The following is a 27181-nucleotide window of genomic DNA, read 5'->3' on the forward strand; positions in this document are numbered from 1 at the left end:
ATTTATCAGTTGATGTTCCTCTATAAATGGCCAAAAGTATGTGCACCCCTGACCATCATACCCATATGTGGTTCTTCCCTAAACTGTTACCATAAAGTTAGAAGCACACAATTGTATAGAATGTCTTTGTATGCTGTAGTATTACAGTTTCCCTTCACGGGAACTGAGAAGCTCAAACCTGCTCCAGCATGACGATGCCCCTGTGCACAAAGCGAGCTCCATGAAGACATGGTGTGTGAAGGTTGGAGTGGAAGAACTCGAGTGTCCTGCACAGAGCCCTGACCTCAACCCCACTGAACACCTTTGGGATGAACTGGAACACCGACTGAACCCCAGACCTCCTCGACATCCCAACATCAGCGCCTGACCTCACTAATGCTCTTGTAGCTGAATGAACACAAATCCCCACAGCCACGCTCCAACATCTAGTGGAAAGACTTCGCAGAAGAGTGGAGCTCATTATAACAGTAAAGGGGGAATAAATCTGGAATGAGAAGTTCAATAAGGACATATGGGTGCGATGGTCTGGGCACACAAACTTTTGGCCTTATAGTGTATTACTGAGCATGTAACAGGGTTTGAGATTTTGAATTTTGGAGCTGAATTTGATTCATTGACCTTTTTTTTGGCTTGTTTTGTCACATAGACACGGCAACCCTATCTAGACCCCTAATAAAATGGTCAGATCCCTGGAGGTGTGCGGACCCAATTTGAGAATCACAGCTTTACAAGCTGTCATTTTTTTTTCTGATAAGAGGTTAAGAGGTGTTCAGGAAACAGCCTCCTTCACTCCTGCACTTTTTGTGTTTGAGAACACGGCCCTTGTTTTGGCTCTGAGGCTCGTCCTGCTAACAAGCGCTTCTGTTCAGAGGAGGCCGGTCAGGATGAATGTGAATCCGGTGTGTTTCACACCCAAGGTGAACTCCTTCACAGGCTCACTGGCAGGAACACACACACACACACACACACACACACACACACCTGGACCTGGTCCAGTCCCCTGATAGGAGCTAGGACACTAAGAATAGAGGATCCTCAGTGTCTCGGAGGCCAAAAACACACAGATGGTCCTCCGGCTCCGTCCCAGCCCTGTGTGTGTGTGTGTGTGTGTGTGTGTGTGTCAGCAGCTTTTTGGCCAGATTTAGCACTGTGGAATTTGTTTGTTGGCTTTTTCCTCTCATTTCTCTTCGATTTTTTTTTGTCCCTGGTCTTTAGGCGCTCTCTTGTTTTGCAGCGAAAGGAAGTGAATGCCGAGGAAGACGAGGCATCGCCTTGACACCCTCAAAAACCAAGAGGAATGACTAAAAACATTCTTTCTGGCTGCCCGGGGATCTTTATATGACCACTTTTTCTTTTTTTTTGCTAAAATTTCACATAGTGGCTTGGATAAGTCATATCCCCAAATGTCATCAACACAAAACATCTCATTATATCTGGGACTGGAACATGGAGCAGGAAACTGTGGTGCAGGAATGAGTGCGTTCTTTGTAAAGGAAGGATATCAACAGTGTGAAAGCAAAGAAAAGGCTGAATGTTAATAACGTCCTCGCATCTACACACCTGCTCCTGCATGCACTGATCGTCGGCTGCTGTGTGTCAGTTTGTAGACAGATATAAGTTAGCGGTACTGATTGACTTCGATCTGCTAAAATAATAGACACAATTGATAATAAATTTGATAATAAAAACACTGCAACAAATTTCATTATCCATTAGTTGGTCTGTGATATGAAGCACACTGTGGGTTACGGCGCAGGTAGAGAAGCTATTTGAATTAATTAGTTCATAAGCAGTTAGAGCCAGAGATATTAATCAGGACAATTCTGTAACAATTGTATGTGATGAATCAATGGTCTCTGGTCTCTGGCGTGTCTACGCTTCATCACAAAGTCTCACTGATTGTTTTTGTTATTGCGCATTTCTGAGTTTCTTCGTCTTGTTCTCGTTGCTTTTTACCAGTTTATCTGTGTAATTTTTCATTCATTCATCTTCACTAAGCGCTTTATCATGGTCAGGGTTGCCATGGTTTCCAGAAATGATCCTGGTAACACTGGACGCAAAGCAAAAGAAATCAAGAGCTTAACCACTTAGCTACCTGCTCTGACCCGCCCACTTTGACCTCAGATTATTATTCTTCCTATTCCTTCTTTCTTTCTTTCACAATCTCAGCCTACTTACAATCTCTGTCTGTCTGTCTATCTATCTATCTTTATCTCTATCTCTGCCTTCCTGTCTTCCATTCTCTATTCTCTCTCTCTTTTCTATCTATCTGTTCCTGCTTCCTATCTTTTCTCTTTCTCCCCATTTCTTTTCCTGTACTGTACTGTACTGTACTGTACGACTAACTTGGAAACTGAATTCCCGAGTGTGTGAGAGATGGTGTTGGTGTTATTATTGTTTTGACATAATAATTATGACACCAAAAAAAGAAATTCATTATTTTCTACTTTCTCTTATTCTTCCTCCAGTCTTCACACTGAATATAAGTGACTATATGAATGCGACTCCTGGTGTCTTTCGGGGTTAATTATCTCTAATAACTTTCCTCAGTGTTCAGTCGAGTGCAGATTAACGAGGCAGAAGTAATAAGGCAATAAAAAGTCCTGACTCGCTGCAGGAGGGATGGAAAGATGAGAACGAATCTTTAGAGCTTTAGATTGAAACTTCTTCTGTTCTATAATCACACATTCACAGTGTGTGTGTGTGTGTGTGTGTGTGTGTGTGTGTGTGTGTGTCACTGCCATGACAAACTTGCGACATGTGACAAAAAAGCCCCACATCACTCTTTCTCTGTTTCGTTTCTTTGTTACTGTCTTTTTTTACTCTATTTTTCTCCTTTATTTCTTTTCAAAATCTCAGGCTTCCTGTCTTCTATTCTTCATTCTCTTTCTCTTTTCTATCTATCTGTTCTTTCTTACTATCTTTTCTATCTCTCTCCCCCTCTTTTCCTTTCCTGTTCACCAGTTGTCTCCTTCATTATCATATTTCCTTCTTTCTCTACCTTCTGTCTTTTCCTTATCTATCTATCTATCTATCTATCTATCTATCTATCTATCTTTGTTTCACAATCTCAGCCTTCCTGTCTTCCATTCTCCATTCTCTGCTATCTCTTTTCCTTTCCAGCTCACAATTTCTCTCCTTCTTTATCCTTCTGTTCTCCCCTTTCTCCCTTCTGTCTTTCCTTCTTTATCTATCTGTCTATCCTCAACATTTTCCTTCTTTTCCTCTCTTTCTCTCCTCTCTCTCTCTCTCTCTCTCTCTCAGCAGCAGCGGTCTCTTTCTTTTTCTCTGTATTATGTCGGGCTTAAATGGGAAATAAATGACGTCGCTGTTGGGAACACGGCGCCCATGGCCTGAGAACCCAATAACGGGACACACACAGGGAGAAATATTGACCAAACAAACATGGCAGCGGCGTTGCGGCGGCCTCGGGAGGAAAGCGCCTCAACCTCGTCTCGCCTTCACTGCAGGCGGCTTCACAAACGGGCAATAAGGAGCGTAATGATGAAGCGTTCATCACTGACCTCCCTCAGAGCAACAGCGGCTCGACTCACCGTAACAAATCCCTGCTAATATCATCACTGTAAAAAAATCACAGACAATATTGTTAAACTTTTACTCATAAATACTGCAGCAGCAAACGAACACAATATTTATTACACGCACCAGCTCCTCCTCGGTGCTGTACAATCCTGCATTCACACTAACAAGCGACAAAGTCAAGATTTTCTCAATCCTATGCAAATTCGGTACGACGCTATAAAGTGACAAATAAAAATGATTGGCTCAAATGATTCCTCTGAACAATTCTATGGCTCATGTGGGCCGACGTTTCTTCAGTTCCCTACTCGCAACTTTAGTTCCTACTGGCACTTAGTTCCCAATTAATGTTGCCGCACAAAATGGAAGAAAAATAAAGCTTGGAAGGAAGAAGCAGAGATCATTGATGCCTCTGGTAAGTGTATGTAGCTAGTACAGTTAGCTTGTTTTGCTAATCTAATCAAAAGCTAAGCATTAAGACTCACACGTAGCATGTAAATAAAAAGAAACTATTTCCACAATGATTAGTGCACTATTTAATTTGTGTTTAACTAGCTCACTGTAATCTGTGCATTTTTTTTTTTTGTTGGATCTAAAACTAAAAATGTTGAGTGCTGCATGGTCACAAGTGACAAAAGTAGTGATTGCTGCACACCCTCAAGAAACAAACTACAAGTGATTCAGCAATAATTCATCCACAAGTGCAGACGTCCACACGTCCTCACAGTGCTGGATAAAGCCTCCCTTTAACTCACCGATCCATTAGTAAACACGCTAATAGAGAAAATCCTATGTTTGTCCTGCACTCGCTAATGTAAAACTGATACCCACACACCGCACTGTGGACTTTACGATAGCATATCACTTCTGCTTTGTTTCCGACAGGAAGCTGGGTGCAGTGGGACTCTGGGAAAATGGCCCGTAGTCCTCAGATCCTCTGACTTTGACCTTGGCAGATTTCTCCTCCTTCTAGTGCTGGAACAATGTCAAAGAGCACGATGGAGAAGGTTCGAGTGGACCATAATTAAAAAGAAATCTTTATTCTTTGAACTAAAATCTGATTTAATTATAAACATCCTGAAGTTAATTATTTTCCTATAACAGCACTTCCTGATGTGTTTTATTCCTCTTATACTACAGTAATCTGCCTTCGATTACATTTCTATTCATTAAAGAATATGTTTTCAAAAAAGATACTTAAATCTGCAAAACTAAATTTGTATAGTTTTGCATTAATAATTAGCCTTTAAATGGTGGAAGGATGTTTACGAGTTTAGGGCTCAAAAGTGCATCATTTCCCCTTCAGAGAGTTGTCAAATATTAGACCTTTAAATCTAATATAATATAAATCTAATATATAAATCTAATATATAAATTTATTTATATATAAATGTAAATCTTTAGGACTCCCAAACTTAAGGATTTCTACTGCAAACGAGGCACCAGGAGAGAGAGAGAGATTTAAAGATGTCTCAATAAAAGGCACCTCACTTATGATGAAATGAGCATGATTAATAATGAGTCCATTAAACGCTCATTAATAACCCATACACGCTCGACAGGAGCGCATCGATTTCTCAGCTCTGTTCATCACTCAGCAGGTGCTTCCCTCATTAAAAAAACACAGTTTTCACTTCCTCGTTCATTCCTCTGTCTTCTGCATCGGCTCTTCAGCTCAGTCTTGACTGTAAGAAGAACCTCAGAGCATCGACCGCACCCCTGCGTTGTTTTTGGTGCAAAAAAACACTCCATATTCAAAACACTGCAGCTATTCTTACACGCTCGATGCACATGATCGCACCTTTTCTTTTGCCCCAGGTCTCAAAGTTCGATGCTGTGCATCAAATATTTGATTTGAAGTTAAGGTTTCTTAAATGAAAACTGAATTTTAGCATTATGAGTGCAAAAATTTGCATCCCGCGACCATCTTTGTAAGAAAGAAAGAAAGAAAGAAAGGACAATGTAGCTGTATTTTAGCATTTATATTTTATAATAAATATACAAAACATTTTATTTATGTGGATGCATCCTATAGTAAGATAACTATCCAACAAAAAGTTTTTTAAAAAGAAAAAGAAAAAGGCATGGCTTAACTCCCGATCTGAAGAAAGTTGTTTTATTTATACTGTATATAAATATATAAAACATATTTTCATTTTTTAATATTTAATATAATACAAACACACACCTGACCCTTTTGTTATCTGTGATAATAAAATCTGTGAAATGTAACACACTGTAAATGTCTAGTTGCTACAAATCACATTTCGTCTCTTATAAAGACTTCTTTATGTTGTCCTAAGGGTGTGCAAACTTTTGCATTCGACTAAATTCAAACCAAAACGATTCCCTAATTCCCAAATCATTTCTAATTTTAGGCCAAATTTAAAAAAAAAAAAAAAATCAGATAAAGTATCTGACTAACGCTAGTCAGCTAAAATTGGCTAGTTTTCATTTTATGCTAGCTATAACACACAAAAGAGCAGAGAATTATGTAAGAGAGGCTGTTAATTGAAGCTGTTAATATTTTAATATTAGTGTCAACATTTACAACAGTATTTAATTGATTTTAGTATTTTAAAATGTTTATAATGGTGTAATAAATTTAAATGTTCAGATTTGGTGAAGCAGTGTGGCTGCCTAGCCTCCTTACTAGCTAACTAGCATGATTTTTAAACGACTAATGATGCAATGATGCAATTTTAACTTCATTTACTACATTTTTTATTCAGATATGTTTGTATCCTAGATTCTAAAACTGTTTTCCTACTTTATTACCTTTGGTATCGTTTGTATCTAATATTTTCGCTGCACTGGAGACGTGTGGAGCAAAATTAGGAAGTTGGGCTGGTTGTGTTTACTGTCAGAGCCGCCACATTTCTAAAGAAGGTGGAAATCACAGAGGCAGTTCCAGTGACAAGTCTGGGTCAACTTTTAATAAACCAGTGACGGAAGTAAAGCTCAGCGCAGAACATTCTTTTGCTTTGTAATAACAACACTGTCTCTTCTCTTTCTGAATGATTCTGCTCATTTGCTCTTAGTGTGTCAAACTAATATTTAATTTAAACACTGAGTGTCTCATTCGGCTGATTATTTGCAGTGTTGTGGCAGATGTGTGTGTGTGTGTGTGTGTGTGTGTGTGTGGGAAAGAAATGACAGACTGAGAGCGCAGATGGACAAACGCTCATAACGACAAACAAAGGAGAACGAGGGTGCTTTCATCCATAGGAGTCCAAATCAGAGAGAATTTGATTCTTTTGGATCTTTTGCTATTTGGTTTGGTTGAGTTTCACTCCGCACATAATTAAACGAACCAAAAAGCAAAAAAAAAAAAAATTATCTGAGGACCGTGTAGCACTGAAATCATCCTCGTAAAACCTTTACCATGTGTGTGCACAAATAACAAATCTCACCCGAGCATGGAGAACACGGAGTCGGCGCTAAATAAATCATTAGACACTTATATAAAATAATTGTAGTTTAAAACATTTTGAATTCATATCCAGAGTTTATAACTCGCTCAGATGGTCTCAAACCTGAGTGTGATCCCAAACCCTGCCTAAAGCCTAACCACACCGAGGATGTTAATGTTTCATGTTAAAGTTAGCATGCTAGTGTTTATTGAAGAAATTTGGGGTTTTACAGCAAATGTAGGTGTTGGTGTTATAAGGTGATGGAGAATGTTGATGTCTATAGAAGAATGTTGATGTTTGATGGAGATCGTTGGTGTCTATAGAAGAATGTTGGTGTTGTTATGTGGTGTCTGATGGAGAATTTTGGTGTTTAAAGAATGTTTTTGTTGCTTTATGGAGTTTGGTGGTGAATCTTGGTGTTTGTGGATGTTTATGTTTATATTGATGTTTGTGGTGTTTGATGAAGAATCTTAATGTTTAGTGAAATTTCATGTTTTATGGTGTATATGTTTGTTGGTGTTTTAAAGTGTTTGATGGAGAATGATGGTGTTTAAAGAAGAAAGTTGATCTTGTTTTATGGGGTTTGATAGAGAATGTTGGTGTGTAATTATGAATCTTGGGATTTGATGGAGAATAACAATGTTGATGTTTGCTGGGTTTGATGAAGAATATTGGTGTTTGTTTGTGAAATATAGTGTGTTGTGGGGGAATAGTAGTATTTGTTAGCATTAGTTGGTGAGTTTTCTTGCAAAATGTTGGTGTTTAAAGAAAAATGTTGGGTTATGGTGTTTGATGGAGAATTTTGGTATTTAAAGAAGAATGTTGGTGATATTTTATGGTGTTTGATGGTGAATGTGGTTGTTTGATGGTGAATGTTGGCGTTATATAATTATATAATATAGTGTTTTGTAGCAGATGTTGGTGTTTATTGGTCTTATATGGTGTTTGATGTAGAATGTGGATGTTGTGTGGTTGCTGGTGTTCAGTGGAGCATAGTGGTGTTTCATGGAGAATATTGGTTTTTTAAAGAAGAATGTTGGTGTTGTTTTATGGTGTTTAATGGTGCGTGTTGGTGATCTGATGACAAAGATTGAAGTTTGAAGGACAATGTTAATGTTTATGGTGTTTGTGAGGTTCATTTAGGAAATTTGGTGTTTCATAGGTAGTGGTGGTGTTTGTTAGCATTTGTTGGTGTTTTCTGCAGAACACTGGTAGTTTGTGGAGAATGGTGTCTATTAGCGTTGATGAATAATGTTTTTTTTTAATTGAAACATTTTGGTTTATTGATGAACTTTGTTGTTGAGCATTAATGTGAAGAATGTTGGTGTTTGTTGTTATATGCTGGTGTTTGATAGAGAATTTTGGCATTGAAGGACCAGTCATGTAGAAAGCATAATAAAAAGGTATATTCAGTAAAATATGCTGAGGTTCTCCAGAGCAAATTATATCTCCTAATGTGTAACGTAATGAAATCACAGAGAACCATGATTTAAAAGAGATATGTTCCAACTGGATTCAGCATTTTTCAGCCAAACACTGTATTAATTAATTAACACCTCTTTAATCTTATTTTATCTACACCATATGTGCCTTACTCACCGAACAGCAAAACAGAAAAGCATTTGTAGACACTGAGCATATGGAGATGTTCTTTTTGCTCTTTCGGGACCAAACTGCAGAACAATGCCTACACATGCTCATGTAGTTTTTCATGGCGCTCTGACAGGTCAGTGGGAGGCTGACAGCGTTTCCAAAGGGCGAAAAGCCAGTTTTAAATCTCCGGTTCCGATTGTTTCTGGCGCAGTTCTTATACTCTCACATCTGCTGGTGTGTTGAGACAGAAACACTTACACTTAACACACAGATTCTGCAGGGTTTTGGTGTCTGTACCATCAGGAATGTGGTAATTATACCTACAAAGTGGAAAATCCTTTCTTTAACATGACATCGGGAGTACGAGGATGCCTTGTGGCATTTACTGTCAAACCTGAACTATATTAAAGGCAGCAAAGGTTGATGCATATCATACTAAAGCTCTCCATCAATGCACCTCTTTCATTATAAGGTCAGATAAATCCAGAGCCCTAAAGAGATTGTAAAGGTCACAAACATCACAAGGTCATACGATTTTGAAAGGTAATATAACCTGAATCAAACCAATGGTCCAGAAGACAAAAAGAGCAGTGTGCTCTGTGACTTTCACGGGACAAAGCGGATAGTTTGTTCCCGTTAATAAGGTAATATGAACTTCAAGCCTGAAGCTATCATAGACACACACACACATAGAGTCACCGTATCGACTGACACAGTGAAGGACAAACTGCCCCAGCACCATGAAAAGCACGGCATCGCCGTATCGACCAATTGAAAGATGAAAGAAGATGAAAGGTGAAATGAGATATTTGGAAGAAAAGTAAAAGTATAGGAGGCAAGACGAAGGCTACCACAAACATAACATTGTCATGCTCTCTATTTTCATATTGTAAAGCGACCTTGAGTTTGCAGAAAGTTGCTATATAAAATAAACTTATTATTATTATTATTATTATTATTATTATTATTATAACATAAAAAGAGCAATGCAATCAGCAAAAATGTGTGTATGTTGATTTCTGCACGTGTAAGCCAACACCTGCTTTCATTCAATCATTCCCCCAGATACTCTGGCTACGAGAAAGAGGCTTCTGGAAGTTTCGCTTGCAGATGCTCCAAGATAAGCCAACACAAACAGGAAGAGGAAGTCTATAAGGCATGCAGAAAACATCTGGTAGCTCAGTGGTTTTGGTTCTGTTAGTGAGTGGAGAGCTGGGAGTTTAAATCCCAGGACTATCAGACAGCCACTGTTGGTCCTTGAGAAAGACCTTTAACCCTCAACTGCTGTTTTAGTCTTGGATTGGGTTCAGCATCACACTGAGTAAAAGTATTGCTCAGCGTGAGGTGAGATGTAATGGAAATGATCAGACTATGACTTGTACTGAATATTAATGTTTCTTTGTCTATGTTGCCACTGTATCCATTTCCAGCTCCCATCATAATGTTGTTCAAGAAATACTTTGGAACTCGTACTTGCCTGGACACATGAAGACTTATCTCTTCACTAAGCACTTGAATTAGCACTTTCAATTAACTGCTAATCCCTTTCCTTGTGTGTTTCTTTTCTCATCCTTTCTTAGCTTGATCGTATTCTTAGTCCCTGACCTAGTGAACTAGGATGAGGATATGTTTTTGATGAAAGACTACAAAAGCACTTCTGAAAAAGGGGGATGTACTAAATGCTGCAAATGTAAATATAGTACCACGGCAGTTGTGATCCAAGAAGGAGCCAGGAAATGGATTCAACACACCTGTGCATCATCCCCCAGGGACTGGAGTACATTTCTGGGCATGGGGATGATCCATGGACTATAAGAAAGCTGAAAAACACAAGATCTTTGTGTTCTTTGACTTGGTTGTTGTTTGGTTTTCATTTCTTGGGTCTCGATAACAAACCTTTGAGATCATTTAACTTTTATAACCAATCTACACTGAAACTTCTAAGCTTATGTGAAAGTTATAGACAACTACACTATATTATCACAAACTCAGCAACACATTTTACTTTTTTTTTATACCTTGGATACCTCTCCTAGAGCCAGAAGATTCAAAAACACATCCAACGTTAGACCACCAACAAAGATAGTGGCTGAAATGTGATCTTGTACAGAAGTATGAATCCAGAAGAAAAGGTTTGCAGTCCTCACTGACAAACTCTGGCTCACGAGATTGAAATCAAACAACTCAAAGGATTGAGAAGCAACGATGCTCAAAAGATGGCTGGTCTGACAGGGTTAAGTTCTCTCTTGCATGTTTCTACTTTTCTCCCTGCAGTCAAACTTTCACAGTCCTAAACCAGTGCTTATTTAATCCTCCCGCACTAAACATTTTAGTGTTTTCCTGTCGTAACAAACCTGATTTAGCTTGTGCTAGTCCAGGGCCTGCTTTAAGGGCAATAAAAAAAGTAAAACTTTCAAACACTCAAGAATAATAATGTTTGATTCTTCACTAAGAACATGTTCAACTCTGTAATTTCAGCATCATTCCATCTGATAGAGGAACATTCCCTCTGTGAACATGATCTCTTTAAAATTCCTGGCAAGTGTGAACTCTGGAAGTTTCATTGTTTATCTTACCTGGAATGACCTCGAACAGAAACTTGCCGGCTTCGTCTCCATTGCTGGGATGCTCGGTGACACGGTTACCCGGCAGGAAGATGGCACCCTGCAGAACACCAGAAGTCACGGTAAGCTCCAAAAAACACAAACTGTACACAAATGACCACTATAACAGCTTTACAGTATGATATTATATTTCAGAAATATACTGGCCGAAATTGCAGGGTGCCGTTACTTTTTTTTGCAGTGCATTCTTATTCTTGTGCTTCAAACAAACATTTATCCTATAAGATACACCCTCGATGAATTTACTCAAACAAGATGCCTTCCACCAGATTTCCGTCCACCAGTTTTAATTTATCACACTTAGCTTAGGAGGAAGCATGCAGTAATTAGTTAAATTAGACGTTACCCAAATCATCCGGAGCAAACACTCACGCCCTTTTTGAACTATAAGCTCCATGCTTGTGTTTACAGGCTGCGTTTTTGTTTCTATCCTCGGTCCAACCCTATATTTTCGGCAGGACAGTCATATGGGTATATTTATACACAGTATATATATATATAGGAAAAAGCTGGAAAGGGCATTCAATAGCATCATCATCATCATCATCAACAACAACAACAACAACAACAAAATGTAATATGAATTAATTTCATGGCTTTCAGCATAACAGATAATTCTACAGGAGAATGTACTCTATATCACACTCATACATGATAAAATAAACTCCAAAACACTAAATTATTTTATGCATCTATATATTTTGTTGTTTTAATTACAAGTTGTATTCTTTGTTTTTTTTTTTCTAAGAAGCTTTTGTAAGGAAAGATGTAAATATTATTCATTTTATTTAAAATACTACACAAAGTTTCGATTTCCATCGCCCTATTTTAAAAGTTAACTTACAATTAAAAGAAACATTTTTATTTTATTCTTTCCTGTTGTTTTTAAATATATTTTGTACTCCTGTTGATGCTTGGGTTTAACTGTAGTTAATAACATTTTTTCTGTCACTGAAATCTTATTAACAAAAATGCAATTTGGAGACAACAGTAACAAAGTCGTTTTAGTCTTTTTTGTTTTTTTTTCAGTTGGCTGAAGTAGGACATTTTGACATGTTTTTGGTCCTTTCAGTGAAAATAAAGCAGGTTTAAATACACCGGCTGCTCGCTGACAAATTGCGCATTTTAAAAGGTTAAGATAAAATGTCACACAGAAGTGTGGTTTATGTGAGCTCAGCTGTGAATTCATTTAACACATCTTCTGAGAGAACACAGCACTGTTGTTGGTGGGGCGTATTTTTGACATATTTTAAGAAATATCATAGTCTTTTGTATTTTTCGACATTCGATTGCTCTAGAAGCTTAAAAAACTCTTCTGTTATTTTGGTGAAATTAAAAAAAATCCCTTCTAATCCATACTCTGTGTGTGTGTGTGTGTGTGTGTGTGTGCTTGAGGATCAAATGCAAGGAAGCCAAAAAAAGCAGTGTTGCGCGTCTCCATATGTGCTGAGGGCAGAACACAGAACAAAAGCCATCCATCCTCAAGCCCAGGAGGAGAATCAGTGCCAGTCTCACGCACACACACACACACACACCAGTGATACTGCCTGAGTAACTGCAGTGTGTATTAAAGGTGATAAAGTGTGTGTTATGCATTCAGCTTCTGCTCTACAGGTCTCTAAGCCACTCTTCAATTACTCATCAGCATCTGACACACCAAAACTTTGCGCTTTAAATCATCACGATGGCAGAACGAGCACAATGTTCACAATCGAAACTGGCTATTAATAAAGGTTTTCTCACTTCCTTTTCCTCGTTTCCTTTTACAGAATTCTTTCCCTCACACTGTTCTCTCATTTCCCCCTTTAAATTTACAGTGCTGCTGAATTCTGGATTCTGATTGGTCAGAAGGTGTTGATTAATTGTCTGTAACAGCAGCTATGACAGTAGTGCAGCTGCAAATCACAGGTTTATATTAATACGCTTGTTCTAATACGTTATAGTTTCTATAGCAACGACTCATTCAGAGTTTTCTGTAAGGTGATGTTTAACATTTATGGAAGGAGTCTCCAGTGTCAGCGCTTTGTAACACTCAGAGGTAAAGCTGTAACTTTAAGTTTTCGGACATCTTCAGGACAGAGGAGTTTACACTTGGTTTCTTGGTAAAATGATAAGCTGTTGTTTCATGGTCACTAAATGTAGCTATAAATGGATAAAAAGTACATGTCATTCTTTAGTAAATAAAAAAATTGTAATCATTGGCCAGTTGCTGTAAAATAAAACATTCTGACAATGTTTTATTGTCGTCGTTATAGGAAAATAATCAACACAGGGTGGTTACAGTAACGCCGCTTCACCACACCACCCCATCGTTGATTATTTTTCTAAAACAGCACACCCCAAGTCTTTAAAACATAATGCAAAATCCCATTAGAAAGCTAAGAACCCATTAATAATATTTTATGGACGTTTGTGAATAAGATGACTGCAAGGCTTTGTGCGATTATGTCTTCTCCCTGTATTCCCTGATGAATCACCCAGTGAAAGGTGAAGCCATTATTATCCCCATTAAACAAAAGTAGCTCATGACCTCTGTGACCCTGTCACCTCTTTCCTCTTCCTTTTAAACACACTCCGCATGTGGCAGCATGACCTGTGCAGGCATTCACGGTCCATAAACATTAACCAGAGCTAGAAGATCTGAGAGCTTCCTGCCGACAGGTCACTTTTTCATGAAGCCGAACTCAAAGCGGAAACGTTACCTGCCGCCCCGTATGAAGCTCATTAATGGAGCTCGTAAAGGTGATGAAGGGCCATGGACTCGTTTGATGTGGATTAGAGCTCTGAGTTTAGAGAGTGGAGGCTGTGCTGCTGATCTACCAGTGACCTAAGCAAGTGACTATCATTTAAAGTCATCGTTATCACCAGACAGCAAGAAAAGCTGGAAAACTAAAAACAGCCTTTGCTTTGAACTAACTTAATGTATGCAAGATTGCTGGAAGCGTTTCCTGTCCTCTTTACCAGCAGGATATTTAGAAGACTCAACTCTGGCTTTTCTGCAAAACAAAAATAGCCATCAGGGGACAGATGGAAGACATATTCTAAAGGAAATCAAGGATGATACGTGTCAAAATAGAGATATATCACAGACACGAGCGCAGTATCTATAAAACAACTTCACTGTGACTCGCTTTGGTGCTGTTAGTCAGAAAAAAACCCTAATACCCTTAAAAAAATATCCTAAAAATACCCTAATTTCTCACTGGGTCTGCTTTGAGTACATCATGAGGAAACGTCAAGATTTTTGAGTAAATCTGAGTTTGCAAATTCAGCATAATGGTTTTAATTTGAATGGCAAATTCATTTATAAAAATGAAACTGAAATAAAAAATATATTTCTTAGTTTAAATTTGAGTTTAATGCAAGTTTATATTAATGCTTTAAATCTGAATTTCAAATTCATCTTAATGGTTTAAAGTTGATTTGCAAATTGGGTTTAATTGTTTAAATATTCCTGTGAAAAAAAGTAATGTTTTAATTACTGCAATAAAACATCATGTTAATTTATCTTAATTTGAACATAAAAAGAGATTCATTTTACAATTAGCCAATGTTTCACACCCGTTTAAGCAGTGGTGCAAGGAGTTAAGAATACATTTTTAGACAGGATTTACTTACTAGTCTGAACTCATGAAATGAACTAAGACTAACTTAAAATAATAAGAATAAAAGCAAACCCTGTAAATTCATGACAACTTAAGCATAAGATTTTACAATGCATGGTATGTCACGTTTCAAGTCAGGTCACTGTAGATCAATTTTCATCTCACAGCCCTGCCAAAGCACTCTGGCCTCTCGCTGCGTGAACGATCGATTTTCTCAAGCATCAACAGCCACATCTCTCTTTCCATGGTTACTACTGTGGGGCAGGAGTTCATTTCCCAGCATGCCCTGTCACCTCTGTAGTGTCCTGCAACGATCTGGCAGAAGATTGTAGCTGCCCATTAACATAGTAAATCTCTACACAAAAAAGAGAAAAAGGTTTTCCTCAAGGGTTCTTTGGATGGTTGAAAGGTTTAGTTTTCTAGAGAGATTTTACCCTTTTGAAGAATTCTTCATAGAATCTGTAGAGGTTCACCCAAAAAGGACAACGCCAAGAAGCCTTTAGGTTGCTGTATAAGCTTGCTGAACAAAAAACTGGTATATGCACCAATAGCAGTGCCTTATTGTACAATGTCAAGCCCAACTCTCTCAATCGTTTGTACACCTCAACAAATGTAACTTCACATAAAAGCGGATAGACAGTTGGTGAAACTCTGAGGGTGTCTTTTGTGCTTCATGGCCAAGCAGAAAACAGCACTAAGACTCCCAGGTTCCAGAATGATGACAGTAGTGTGCATAGAACTTGTTCTCTGAGCCTGATTGAACACTGGACATTTTGACTGGATTGCAAATCATTAAGCTCTGACATCAACAAACTGTCAATTTTAGTCTCTTGAGCAAATCTGCTCTGCTCCATGGATGCTGTATCATGTCTGACCCTGTGCTCAAACTCTAACTCAGTATACAAAAAGTAAGAATTTAACTGTACTGTGGATCTCGCCAATCTGGTAGAGCCTCGGAGCAGAGCCACTGGAGCAAGTTGAGGTGGTTCAGGCACCTTAGAAGGTCCTGAAGGTCTACTCCCACCAGACATGTATCAGGCAAGTCCCACTAGATGGAGACCCTGGGGCAGACCCATGAAATTCTGGAGTGATTATATGTCACAGTTGGCTTGGGAACACTCCCGAGAGGAGCTGAAATCCGTGGCCCGGGAATAGAGAAGTCTGGGTTGACCTTCTCAGCCTGCTGCCCCACAACCACCACCAGGAAAAGCTGATAGTATGGATGAACTATGAAAGACTGTCTTTCAAAATCCCCGGCCTTTTGCAGGTGAAACACTGAAATAGGTTCCAATAACTTGCAGCTAGTCAGTAGAAGAATGGACAAGAACTCTCAAGACACTATTGGAATCCTTACCTGAGAGAATTAACACTGTTAACCTAGTAGTAGGAAATTGGTATCTCAAACAAACCTCACAAAAATTGTAGGTAATCTGATGATGATGATGATGATAGGACAAGAATATGTCTGTCAAATGTCTGCTGAAACGTTTCCAATAGTGGTCATGTTCTTCAGATAAAATCTTTAGAAAGCCACTTAAAGACAAAATTTCAACTCGATCCACCTGGATATGTGGCTGTTAACTCCCATCACTGTCCCAACCTGTCCATCACTTTACACATGACTTGGCTTGTGAAATTTTGGCCCCAAGCCTACTGAGGTTTCCTTTTTTTTTTTTACGACCAGCCTTCAGCCAGGCCCTCTGGGCATTTGGCCTACTGTGGGGACTGCGGAGAACTGTGAGAACCGGATGTTTGCTTACAGTGACACTACCCTGAACAGTTATATGCACTGGTTTCCAGGGTTGGAGGTTAGCCTAACACGCATGCAGGAATTTGCTCCTCTAGCAAGAGAGATAAATGGAGCTACAGTGCAGCAAGGACAGCGGATTTGTTATGCCACTGATGTTTCCCTCTAATTACATTTCGTTCTCTGGCGGGAGCCGAAGCTTCCATGGTGTGAGCTGAGTTATGGGAATGCCCCCATCGAGGAGCGCAGCTAAGCTCAACAAGATCAGAGAGCCTCTTGTCTGTTTGTTTATGGACTGCCTGGGATAGACGAGACGGACCAGCGAGAGATGGATGACAGAAAAACGGTAATGCCGAGGGACTTCAAAATCCAACAGTCTCTGAGGAATCAATTAGGAACAGCTGTGGCCTCATAAAAAGTGCATTTAATCTTGACTTTGTAGCCAACTCTTTTAGTAAGCGCCCACGTTTGGGATATTAGTGGCACATTTATGTCCCATAACTACTGATGCAGTGAAAATGTAGATGAAGACGCTCTTCCTCTGTCTGGGTTTCTTCTGGACTCCACCATAACAGCAGCTGAAGGGAAACTGGCTCTGCACATCACTTCCATAACTGTTTAAAAAAAACACTTATATGTTTCGTTTCTTCAAGTCCTTACAAGGTGCCCCAGCTCCAGAGTCTCACTACACTGCTCAGTTTACTCTTTACACCTGAATAAACTTTTTCCAGCTAACTGTCCAATCTCATTACAAGTTGAACCAGGTGTGTTTGAACAACTGTGGAGTGCAAAAGGAGACTTAGTTTGGAAAACACTGATAAAGAATAAATATATACAGAAAATAAATAATGAGAAAAAGATCTCTTCTTAAGTACAGTATAATGAACCATTTGGCAAACATAGTGAAGCTGTGTTGTATAAAAAATTGGAAGAATTTGGAAGATGTTGGATTTTAGAAATTCCTTCTAAAACTAAAATCATGAAGTTTAAGAATAAATTCATTTCCAGAATCAGTGTCACAATGTTCAGTCCTCAAAAAGATTCTCCATCCTTTATTCCTTTTATTTAATACTTCACAAGTAATTAATATGAAACTATCTAAGAATCTTGTTATGTTAGAATTAGGATTGTTCTTTATGTCTGTATACAGTACTTAACTCATTTTTATAGCAATGCATACAAAACATATAGTGCTGGCTATGCTAGCTAGCCATCAGTAAAAACACTTTACAGCTTTCTGTGGTTTGTATTGAGACAGAAAGCTAAAATAAATAATATAATAATCTATAGAGCTAATCTCCACTATATTATATTAATTTTGAGGTAAGTGATCAGTGATTGGGAATGTTTGATTGTTTTGTATGGTGCTAAAATCTTGACTTTACACTCATAATTACCTTTAGCTGAGAAGGTCTCTAGCATTTTGTGGGTCACATTTGTTTATTATGAATTCGTTAATGATGTCGATGCACTAATATTCTAAAGAGGACTGTTTAAGCCTTAGTCTAGATCATAGTATTTAGGTTCTGAATCATTTGGTCCAGTCTAACTAATTAAAATGAAAACATGAAATGTCTCTGATCAGACCTGAATTGGACAACGCATGAAACTTTGGTGTAGTTCTAGATCATTTTTTGCACATAAGCCAAGTCTGTCATGTAGGTTTCTTCTTCAGAATATCAGAAGGATTTGGCCCTTTTTCTTTAGGATCATGCAGAACGTGGATGTTCTAGAGATCTCTACCTCTCCAATAGTTGCAGTTCCACCATTTAGTGAGGTCCTAATAACCAAAACTTTTTTTTTTTTTTGCATTTTGCAATTGTTCTGTTTTTCAGCAAGATTATTTCACCTTATTTGTGAGAATAGACTCATACGATTTGTGCCACGCTTGTGGCGTGTAAAACTCATTTCGAAATAAGAAATAATCTACCAATTTGAAGTTGTTACAAGTGTGTACGTCAATCTGTTAAACGTTGCTCCACCCGAGTCCTGCTGAACGAGTTCGCCTCTCTGAAAATTACCTTCAGCAATCATGTAACTGTCTGGAACGGTGGACTTTTGGCAGATACTAATGGCTTTGGCTTGAGGAAAATATCCGTCATACCTCCAAAACGAGCTGCATCGAGAGCTGAAACTGGAGAGGTCCAGAATTGTGATTAACCTCAAACTTTCCATTACCTACACCTACCGGATTTATTACATTTACCCTCTGAGATTCTCTATCAATATCAGCCAGGCAGAGAGAGAGAGAGAGAGAGAGAGAAAGAGAAAGAGAAAGAGAGAGAGAGCAGTGCCTGGTTGTAGTTCTGGTCCCAGGTTCAAAACAGCATTATTTCACCTTATACCACAGTGCTGCTGAATTCTGGATTCTCATTGGATTTGGTCAGAAGGTGTGATTTGCTTAATCTAAGACTTAAAATAAACAGATTTAAAAACGTGTTGTTATTTAATGATGATATATTTGTTGACGTTTTTTGTAGGGAGACGTTTATTTAACGTTTATGGAAGGAGTCTCCAGTGTCAGTGTCAGTAACAGTCAGTAGGTTTTCTGTTATGGAAAAGTTTTCAGGAGAGAGGAGTTTACGCTTTGCGGTTTCTTGGCTAATTAACATCAAGAGAGAGAAAAAAGAGAGGTTGGTCAGGGAACGACTTTTTATAGCTGCTATAACAAAGTGAGAACAGGAAATAACTTGTTTTGTGGACGTTCCACAACATTAAATGTAACTATAAATGGATAAAAATTACGGTGTGTAGTTCTTATTGCTGTGGTATAAGAGGACTAAAACACTTCAAGACATGCTGTTATGGGAAAACAATCAACATCAGGGTGGTAACAGTAACTCCGCTTCATCACACCACCCCGTCGTTGATTAGTTTCCTGTAACAGCATGCCACGTTTTCACCTACTGTAGCCTGTTTTTATAGGGACTAAAAAGATGAACCTTGTGATACTTCGCATTGAAAACTGGAGATAAAACTGGTCATGAGGATCAAGGTGAGGTATTCTGGCGATGGGGACCTCTGGTGGTGCGGGGTGGAATTGTTAGGAGTGACTATCCTGTTAGGTTTAGGTTTTTGTGTATATAGCACGCTAAAGGTGGGCGTGTGTGGTGGATAAATTTGTAGCAGAGATATTTTTGACAGGAAAAGTACTGTAACTATGCATCAATTTAGGGTCATGTGACAGGATTTTCTTAAAACAAACTAGTAAGAAAAGGTTGGAATGAGGAAACGGCAAAACCAAAAAAATAATGGTTTAATTCCAGAAAGTAATGTACAGAAGCTTTAACCTGGATTAAATAAAAATATATCCATTAATGCAGCTGCATTCTGTTTTAATAATCAGAGTTGCATTTAATACAAGAAGGTGAGCAAACATTTGGCAATATCTAGTGCTTCATCCCCCATGAAATAAGCCTGATCTCTTTAAGCAGTTTCTCATAAACCAAATGCTCCACCGACACCCACAGGGCCTTACAGCTAATCCAAGTCAGTTTAAGATTTATTTCATGGAAATAAACTCTGCCAGAGTGTTTGTGTCCATGAGCTAACCGTTTTCCCAGCGCAACACTGATTCGGGTCACGGAGGGGTTGATGAGTAACAAATCAGGCGTGTTAAATCAGTGAAGCCATTCGACTGTTCACTGAAGGAGGTACTCCAAGACACGCACTGGGAAATTGAGGATTATGGTATTGATTGCTCACGCATAGGTTCTACTTAATCTGCCACCCCAGATCTTACTAAATCAATATCTCGATCTGCTGTATTAGCATTTAAACTGAACTCTGCAGTAAAGTAGAACTCCAGGAGGAGAACCGGTGACCAACCCGAGCAGTTGTGGGATTAGATAACATTCGGGGGCTTAGCGCGAGCGACGCAGGGGCATCTGGAAGCGTCTGCTTTCGGGGATTGTTTTTCCCTTTTCTCTTCAAAATGAAGACTTGCACAGATCTAAGGATTTGAAGAATCACACAAAAATATAGCTATCTAAATTTTATTTAAGCATTTTATATTACTTCAGTACAGTTTTATTCATTAACAAGATTTTTTATTCCATTTTCATTAACCATTTTTTCTTCCATATTGAAATAATGTGTTAATTTACAGTTTGAAAAAAAAAATTCGGAAATGTTAAAAAAAAATCAGGTATATGCATCGGGTGATAAACGCTGTAGTTAATAACAATTGGTAACAAAGAATAAATGTTCATATGGCTACAGCACTGACATAAACCAACATCTACAGTATAAAGGCTTATTCCAGCAGGCATAGTCTCTGATAAAGTCTTCTTTTGTCACTTCAGACATGATGATTACAGAACTTTGTCTATATTTTCTAGGTTTTGACACTAGCCAGTGTCACCTGATGGTTATAATGCGACATACAGTGGCTTCCAAGTGAGTTTAACTGGTGCTTACACGTTGTTTAATGTCAAATGAGCTTTACTTAACAACTTCAGTCCATCATTGTTATTATGTGATATGCCAGATATACCCTTGTCAACATGAAATCAAAATCAGGTTTAATTACAGTTGATGTTTGTTGGGAGAAGCCTTTATAAATGTTAATGTAGTCAGCATAAAAAACAGTTTATGGCAGCTGATGCCCACTGTAATAACTAGATCAACGTAAAATGTAAAATGCAACGTCCTTTTATTTTCTGTAAGTTACTCTGGATAAGGGCATCTGACAAATGCCTTCATAAATGTATTTGTTGCATCAAAATTGATATTAAAAAAAACAGTTTATGGGAGTTGATGCTGGTATAAGGCTTTATAAATGTTTATGTACAGTAGGTGATATAAAACTGTCTTTATAACATCTGACACCTGCTGCAATAAGCCTTCATAAAAGTTTATGTAGCATCAGAATGGGCAAACAGAGTTTATGACCGTTGACGCATGTTGAAATAAGCCTTTATAACTGTCTATGGAATGTAGGTGATATAAAAATAGACAAAACAGTCTTCATAACAGCTGACGCATGTTGAAATAAGCCTTTAGAAACATTCATATGGGTGACAACAAAACGGTCTTTATGACATGATGTCTTTTGGAATGAGTCTTTATAAATTACATATGGGTGGCACCTAAATGGATAAAGGCAGTCTTTTTGAAAGCTCACACCTAATAGAATAAGCCTTTCTAAATGTTTATGTAGCATCACAGTTGATCTTTTAAGACAGCTGATGCCTGTTGGAATAATCCTTTATAAATGTTTATGGAGAAGACATAAAAGGTTAATGTCAGTTTTTATCAAGTGCTTATGTAGGGTTTATATCTATGAACACCTCTGTAAATGTTACTGAATAACTTGCCTCCTAACCTGCCTCTTTTTTTTTCATTTAGCTGTTTTAATGTTTAGCTAATGACTTGAGTAACGTGTGTTTCACTGAACAAGACAAAGATTTGTGTGTTTTTTTTTTTTTTAAATTTACCTTTAATCCTCTCCAAATGAAAATCTCCCTGCTTAGAGTTCAGCCAGTGTAGATCTCCAGGAGGAAATTGCTGAATATGTTTAAAACGTCTTGCAGGCTGACGCCGCATACCAACGACTCCTCAGGAATAATATATGAGCTACACGGAGGCAGGACGGCTCGTGTTCCCTCTTACATTACATTTACTTTCTGTTAGAGTTATATGAGGACTGTAAGCTTGTAACAAGGACATGTTTTATTGTTCACCAATCACTCGACTTTTTATAGATTGTTGTGTTTAGTGTGCAGAAAACATCTATTGCAGGATTACTGCATTGTTGCTACTATTAATTACCAGCAACACTAATGTTCTCCTTCAGGGTTAACACTAACCATAAAATGGCACTCGACTTTGATTACTAAACTTTAGGCCACGCCCCCTGTCTGAGTGATGCTGAGGAAGAACGTGATTCTGTTTCACAGTGGAATTCTGACTTTTTATCAGTTTTTCTACATAATAGTTTGTCAAACGGTGTCAGAAACCACTCCACGTCACACTTCACTTTATGTTTTAGACTTTACACTCAGGCAATCAGGTTTCATTAACCATTAGCTAGTAATGAAGCAAATCTCAGACACCAAACTGCATTCAGATTGAAGGGCAAAATGTTGTTCATTTCATTTTTGCTCGAATTATACTTTTTCAAAGCACAGCACGTACATGCAGAAGAATGTTCCTCTTTTCTGCTCACCACGGATTTAAAGAGTGATTAGTCTGAGTTGCAACGTAGAAAGAAAGTAAGAAAGAAATGAGAATGAAAGAAAAATCCATGGAAGGATGAATAAAAAAATTGAGAAAGAAAGAAACTAAACAATCAAGAGTTGGATAAGAAAGAAAGAAAGAAAGAAAGAAAGAAAATCACAATGCAGACCTTTTTTTATACCTCCATTGTATAAAGATGCTAGCTAACTAGCATACATTCTAGCATGAAGATATGCTAACAGTGCTTATACACACATTCAGCCATTTTGCTAAGATTGCTGGTGCATTGACTGAAGGATCAACTGAATAACTGCAACATATGAATAAATGTTGTATAGATTCTTGTATCAAATGTTGCCCACTAACTTCAAAATGTTGAATATCAACAGTCTGGCGCAAGCATATTTTTCATAACAATGTATAAAGCTTTCACTCGAATGCTCTTTTTTAACATATTAAGCATTCATGCATAAAGTTTGTGCTTTTCATGGCATATGATTAGAATTACAGGGCTCTGAAACATCTCCTCTTCTCTGCAAACACACTCAGGCTTGCATATCACGTGGAAACGTGGTATAGTAACGTGGGCATTTTCAAATTGTGGCTAGTTTTTCGGAGGTAAATTCTTTCTGAGAGTACCGAGACTTTCCAGTTACCGTACCGCGTTACTACGTGACCTCCAAGCTCGACTGCGTTTGCCGAGAAGAGGAGATGTTTCATGAGCGCACCATGTTTACGCAGAAGAATGTTCCCATAACCAAATCTGATTCATTTTATAAAGAAAGTTGTGGGCTAACTTTCAGCCATTTTGTCGGAGCCATTTCTGCGCTTTATTGCTGTGAAGGTGAAGAAGGAGACAGAAACGTGCAGTAAAGTTACAGACTGTTGATCACCTGGATAAATGACCTAGAATTCACCTGGAATATTAAACACCTCATGATTCATCTCTCCCATCATAACTAGGAACCTTTCACACTCTCTCTCTATCTCTCGCTAGATTTTTTTTCCTGAAAGGGTTTCTGAAGTCGAGGTGTGAGTTTAGGTGGGTGTGACAGGCTGGGGGAAAAAAATAGCCGATTAATTATCACACTGCTGCAGCCCTGAAATTCGCAACCTCTCACTAGCACAAAGACGAGGCCATGGAAAGTTCCTGTACAGTTCACAGCAGTGGCTAATTATTGTTACAATGCAGTGCCAAAATTTCATGACAATACAATTTCCTTCAGTTCTCTACATCTTCACTGCAAAATCTCATACAGTACAATCTATACGTACAAATATGTTCAAGACAAAGAAACCTAGCTAGCTAGTTAAATATACAGCTAGATAGCTATCAGTTATAGCTATCAGTTACTATATAAATCTTATTTTAACTGAAATAATAAGTGTTGCGGAAACACCTTGTTGATCAGAGAGGTCGGAGAAGAACGACGCGACTGGTTTGGGCTGACTGAAAGGCTACGATAATCACTCTTTACAACCGTGGTGAGCAGAAAAGCTTCTCAGAATTATTATGCTTTTTATACATTTTGTTACTGTTATTATAAATGAGCAGCTAGCTAGCAGTACTGCACCTACATACAGTACTTCTGAGTTAAAATACGCATCTTTGAATTCAATGACAAGAATCTATACAACATTTATTCATATGTTGCACTCTTATAGTCAATCTTTCAGTGAACGTAGCACTAGCAAAAGTGCTAAGAGTGTTTGTATACACACTGTTAGCATATCTGTATGCTTGAATGTATGCTAGTTAGCTAGCGGCTTTATGCGTTACAATGGAAGCTCCAGATATGATTTGATGATTTCTGCTGTGATTTTTTTTTCTTTCTTTCTTATCCAGCTCTCGATTGTTAGTTGCTTTTTTTCTTTCTCCATTTTTTCCTTCCTTCTTCCATGGATTTTAATTCATTCTCATTTCTTTATTATTTTTTCTTTCTACGTTGAAACTCAAATAAATCACTCTTTACAACCGTGGTGAGCAGAAAAGGGGGCGGAGCTACTTACAAGCTCAGTTTGTGATGTCACTAAATAAGCTTCACGGCTTTCAGTCACATTCAGTATGAAAATTATTAAAGAATTGCATCATGTTTCTTTTTTTTGGCTTTATTTACTTTTTTATTTGTCTTTTTTACCCACTTATCGATTGCTAGTTACACTGTTAGTTTCTTTCTTTCAAAGTTTTGCAAATTTATGGGTCAAAGTTCATCAAGATACATCAAATTCATGTTTGTACAACTTCCTGACTCCAGTTAATATTATTGTAAACAGAAGTTTTCGGGTTTTTTTTATTTTTAAGTTTCAAAACTAAAGTCAAATTTATTTTCAGTTCCATTTCATACGGCTAGATGAGAAGCAGCTCAAATGCCAGCGAGTGATCACTCGCATCACAACGCACTCTATTGTTTCTGATTGAAGCTTGTGTGTGTGTGTGTGTGTGTGTGTGTGTTGTGGTTAAGAATGTTCAGCGAAACAAATCCCCGACACCCACATGCATCCTGTGCGTCTTTATCTGACCTTCGACCCCAGAAGATGCCATTCACTGCATTCCAGACGTCATAGACACAGAACACAAACTGTACACAAACACAACATGACACGTCTCGTCTGTCAGTGACGTCACAGCGACGAAAACTCACTGTAAACTTCACTATAAACATCTACTGAATTTCTCAGAAACTTTATCATTACTTCAGTATAAAACTGATTCAGGGGAGGAGCTACACATGAGCTCAGTTTGTGATGTCACTAAGTAAGGTCCAAGGATTTGAACCAATCACATTCAATATGTAAATTATTACAGGGTTACACAATGTTCCTTTTTTTACTTTATTTTCTTTATTTTAATTTGTTTTCTCTCCAGGTCTCGATTGTTAATTTCTTTCTGTCTCTATTCTGTCATTATTTTTTCTTTCATTCTTTCATTCCCCCATTCTTTCCTTTAATAATTCTTTCTTTTGTTCTTCCTTTTTTTGTTCTTTCTTCTTTCCATTCTCTTTCCTTCTTTCTTTCTTCCCTTTTCTGTCCTTTATTTTATTCTTCCATTCTTTCTTCTCTCATTACTTTGTTTCTTTGTATCTTTTTTATTTCTTTTTTATGATTTTTCCCTTTCTTTCTTTCTTTCTTTCTCTCTTTTTTATTTGTATTGCCCCTCAGTGGATAGAAAATTTTTGTTTGTTTGTTTTTTTGCTTCATGCTGAAACAAAATTACAAACTTGGCCTGGATTCCTAAAATTCCTGCATCATAAATATCTCAGTGAAATGGAGGCACCAACATCACAACAAGTGAATAAAATCTCCTAGTTTGTGTTTTAGAATAATGGAGGCGTAAATACACACTGAACACACCGCAATAATAAAGAAGTTAATTACAAACACTACAGACATCAGAGCTATCAAAAATAACTGCGTACACACACACACACACACACACACACACACATCTCTGAGACGTTGTGGAGGAATGCAGTATGCTGTGAGCTGGAGAGATCTGCAGGGACGTTTCAGTAATCCAATCCGAATTAATCCCAAACACAAGCAAGTGGTCACAGCTCTGCTGCAGCAAACGCTGCCTCCTGCAAATCCTACACACACACACACACACACACAGGGAGCGAAGCTGATAATTCTCTACAAACATCATCCAGTGAGTTATAACGCAATATTCCAGGCTAAAGACGTTATTCGACGTGCTGTGACTCTTATAGTCACGTATATATCTTACAGACTTTCCATTAGCTCAGGTCAGTGTGTATAAATAATGGCACCCACATTCTCCAAATTAATTAATTATTTTATTTAATTAAATTAGTAATTAATGCATCTTTCACAGGCCGCAGTGTTAAAAATGCGTTTGGGGGTGGGGCTACTTCTGTGATGTCATTAAATAAGCTCTACGGCTTTGAACCAATCACAATTCTTTCTTTCTTTCTTTTTCTGTTTATCATTCTCCATTTCTTTCTTTCTTGTTTGACTATTGATTTCTTTCTTCATTCTTCGTTTCATTCTCCCTTTCTTTTTTCTTTGTCTTTCATCCTTTCTTTCTTTGTCTTTCTTTCTCTGCTTATTTTGTTTCTGTCTTTCTTGTTTGATTGTTAGTTTCTTTCTTTCTTTCTTTCTCTCGTCTCTTTCCTGTTAGACTTCATTCACATTTGAATTTCTTTCCTTCTCAACTATTTTATTATTCCTGAGTGGCTTTTATTTGATACTTTTCCTTTTCCTTTCATTCTTTATTTTGGCATTTTGGTCATTGTGGATTTTTTTTTTCTCATGTAATAAATGTAATAAACGTAATAAATATTCAAATGTTAATAATTAGTTTTTTTCTATTAATGTTAACTGATGCAAATTTAATGTAATAACGTCAGCTTTTAATGTAAATGTGAGCATTTTAATTTAATGTCTACACAAATAACTATTGAACTATTGAACAAAGAAAAGGGAAAAACTTTCATCCAGATTCACTTTAGAGAAAAA

General features: G+C 37.8%; 1 protein-coding gene across 1 annotated transcript in view; it reads right to left on the bottom strand.

Moving 5' to 3' along the window:
* The window catches only part of arhgap24 (Rho GTPase activating protein 24), a 103884-nt gene that overhangs the window by 51214 nt on the left and 25489 nt on the right, over window positions 1-27181 (bottom strand). The window contains exon 3 of the mRNA XM_026928739.3: window positions 11123-11210. Coding sequence (XP_026784540.3) covers window positions 11123-11210 — 88 coding nt within the window. The remainder of the gene's footprint in view (window positions 1-11122; window positions 11211-27181) is intronic.

The sequence above is a fragment of the Pangasianodon hypophthalmus genome, chromosome 15 (assembly GCF_027358585.1).
Source record: "Pangasianodon hypophthalmus isolate fPanHyp1 chromosome 15, fPanHyp1.pri, whole genome shotgun sequence".
Taxonomy (NCBI): Eukaryota; Metazoa; Chordata; class Actinopteri; order Siluriformes; family Pangasiidae; genus Pangasianodon; species Pangasianodon hypophthalmus.